This window comes from Salvia splendens, chromosome 11, assembly GCF_004379255.2.
Source record: "Salvia splendens isolate huo1 chromosome 11, SspV2, whole genome shotgun sequence".
Lineage (NCBI taxonomy): Eukaryota > Viridiplantae > Streptophyta > Magnoliopsida > Lamiales > Lamiaceae > Salvia > Salvia splendens.
This window is the reverse complement of record NC_056042.1, coordinates 29821055-29823120: the sequence shown is the minus strand read 5'-3', so window position 1 is coordinate 29823120 and position 2066 is coordinate 29821055. Positions and strand designations below refer to the sequence as shown.

Below are 2066 nucleotides of genomic sequence, written 5' to 3'. Positions count from 1 at the left end.
TTATTTTATTCAACATGTGTTTGTAGGTGAATATTTTATAGTAGAGATTGAAGAATGTTCTTATATATTGATGTGTGTAATTTTTAGTTTTGAAACAATTATCTGAAATTTTATTGGTATGGTAAATTGTTATTATATATATTTACGAGCTCATAACGGCATATAATGGTATTGTTTTCCATAATCAATTGGGTCGTGCATGCCACTAGTTTTATAATAAAATGTGAGTGGAATGTGGGGTACATTACCTACCAAAAGTAGTAAAAGGTAGGGGTGCCTATTAATGGGGGACGGAAGTACATGAAAAAAATTCCACCAAGGAGATGCAATGTAAGTAATCAAAATGTTGCCCAAATAATTGATAACTCACATAAAGATTGCACCCAGTGGACAGGGATTTAGACAGACCCCCAACTCTGGAATTAAATTAAAATATAACGTTCCAAAACATGATCCTAACCCAAAAGTGATTAGGAGTAGTATCATGTTAATAAGTAAGTTGTTGCTTTAATCTTATCTAGTATATGTCAAAAATAAACAATTGTTAATAAATTATAGTACTTTTATTTAATTTGGCGACAATAAAGAAGAAGATGAAAAAAACCAAGGAGGAAGTAAGGTTTGGAAGTAAGCAACAAACAATTTGCATTGTTTTAACTATTAAGTTCGTCGCTTACAGAGTTATTCACAGTAATTCCTCTGAATCACAACAGAGATAAAATATAAGGAATGTGAACACAATTTGCTTCTTCCACATATTAACCAATCCAGAAACGTTGCATCATAATTTCCAAGTTTAAAAATACGAAGGCAAGCACAAAACGCATACACCACATGTTCAACAAAATGACTGAACCAAGTCAGAAAACCCAAAATCAACATTTCAGCTTTGCCATCCTTCAACACAATACATCATCTAACTTAGCAAATACGCGAAACATTAACCCCTAGACGCCGGTAGATCCAAACCCACCAGAGCCGCGAGCCGTGGCATCAAGATCATCAACCTCAGCCACTTCCGGCGTCACAATCTGCTCGATGATCAACTGCGCGATTCTATCTCCAACCTTCACTTCGAAATCCACTTCGGAATGGTTGAAAAGGATCACCCCAACCGGCCCCCGGTAGTCAGCGTCCACAACCCCCGCCCCAACATCGATCGAGTGCTTCCACGCCAGCCCAGACCGCGGCGCTGCAGTTAACAGAAACCTCCTCACAGTTGTGCAATTATTCATCGAAGAGAAGCAAAAACATTTACAATTAAGGAGTAAAATTACCGATTCGAGCATATGTTCCCTCAGGAACAGCGACGCTGAGATCCGTTGGCACCAGAGCTTTTCCTCTTGCTGGAACCTTCGTCTCCGCGGCGCTATTGAATTCACATAAGTACTTATAAATTTGTCGAAACAGGGGAGGGAAAAAGAGAGAGGATGCTGGTTCACGGAGAAAAAAAGGCATACCTAGAGAGATCGTAGCCTGCCGAAAGAGGGGAACCCCTAGACGGCAACACGGCTTTCTCCGAGAGCCTTTTCACTCGCAGAAACGGCGCGATTGCAGTGGGCTTGGCTTCGGAAACACCGTTGTGGTCGTGGGTCTTCTGAATCTTGGCCGAAGGCTCTTGGATTTCAGGGGTTTGGTTCGAATTCAACGCCGCCTGAGCCATTTTGAGCGAATTTGAAGAGAATTTGCGGTTTTGAAATGTGAGGAGTGTGCAGATGAAATTAGTAGTGAAAGCGGCGTGGGGCTTAAAAAGATGAACAAGTGTTGGGAGTTTGCGGATTCCCGCCATTTCTCAACCCTATTTTTGTGGGCAAATGAAAGATATATTCATTGCGGTTTTTTTTCTAGAATTTAACGGCAAATAACTTAGTGGAGTAGTATAGTAGTATTAAATTTGTAAGAGTAAATTTAATAAGGGGTTTGATAGTTAAAGAGATTTTTGATAGATAAGAAAATATTACAGATATTATAGATATTACAAAAGATATTTACGTTATATATTTATATTTCTGATTGAGTTTACTTTATAATGGATGACCTGTACAGTTTCAGCATTATTAAGTAAA

General features: G+C 38.8%; 1 protein-coding gene across 1 annotated transcript; it reads right to left on the bottom strand.

Annotated features, from left to right (window-relative positions):
* Positions 1-723: 723 nt before the first annotated feature.
* Positions 724-1799, bottom strand: LOC121755337 (deoxyuridine 5'-triphosphate nucleotidohydrolase-like). Its single transcript, XM_042150658.1, has 3 exons — positions 1461-1799; positions 1278-1369; positions 724-1192 (listed from the first exon to the last, which is right to left on the bottom strand). Exons 1-3 carry the CDS (start codon positions 1787-1789, stop codon positions 948-950), a joined length of 666 nt encoding a protein of 221 aa, XP_042006592.1. The 5' UTR covers positions 1790-1799; the 3' UTR covers positions 724-947.
* Between the last annotated feature and the right edge of the window lie 267 nt (positions 1800-2066).

Coding starts and splice junctions, on each gene's coding strand:
- LOC121755337 (XM_042150658.1), bottom strand. CDS start 1,789: ATGGCGGGAATCCGCAAACTCCCAACACTTGTTCATCTTTTTAAGCCC. Junction 1,370..1,460: donor GCAGGCTACGATCTCTCTAG/GTATGCCTTTTT, acceptor TGAATTCAATAG/CGCCGCGGAGACGAAGGTTC. Junction 1,193..1,277: donor GGGAACATATGCTCGAATCG/GTAATTTTACTC, acceptor TGTTAACTGCAG/CGCCGCGGTCTGGGCTGGCG.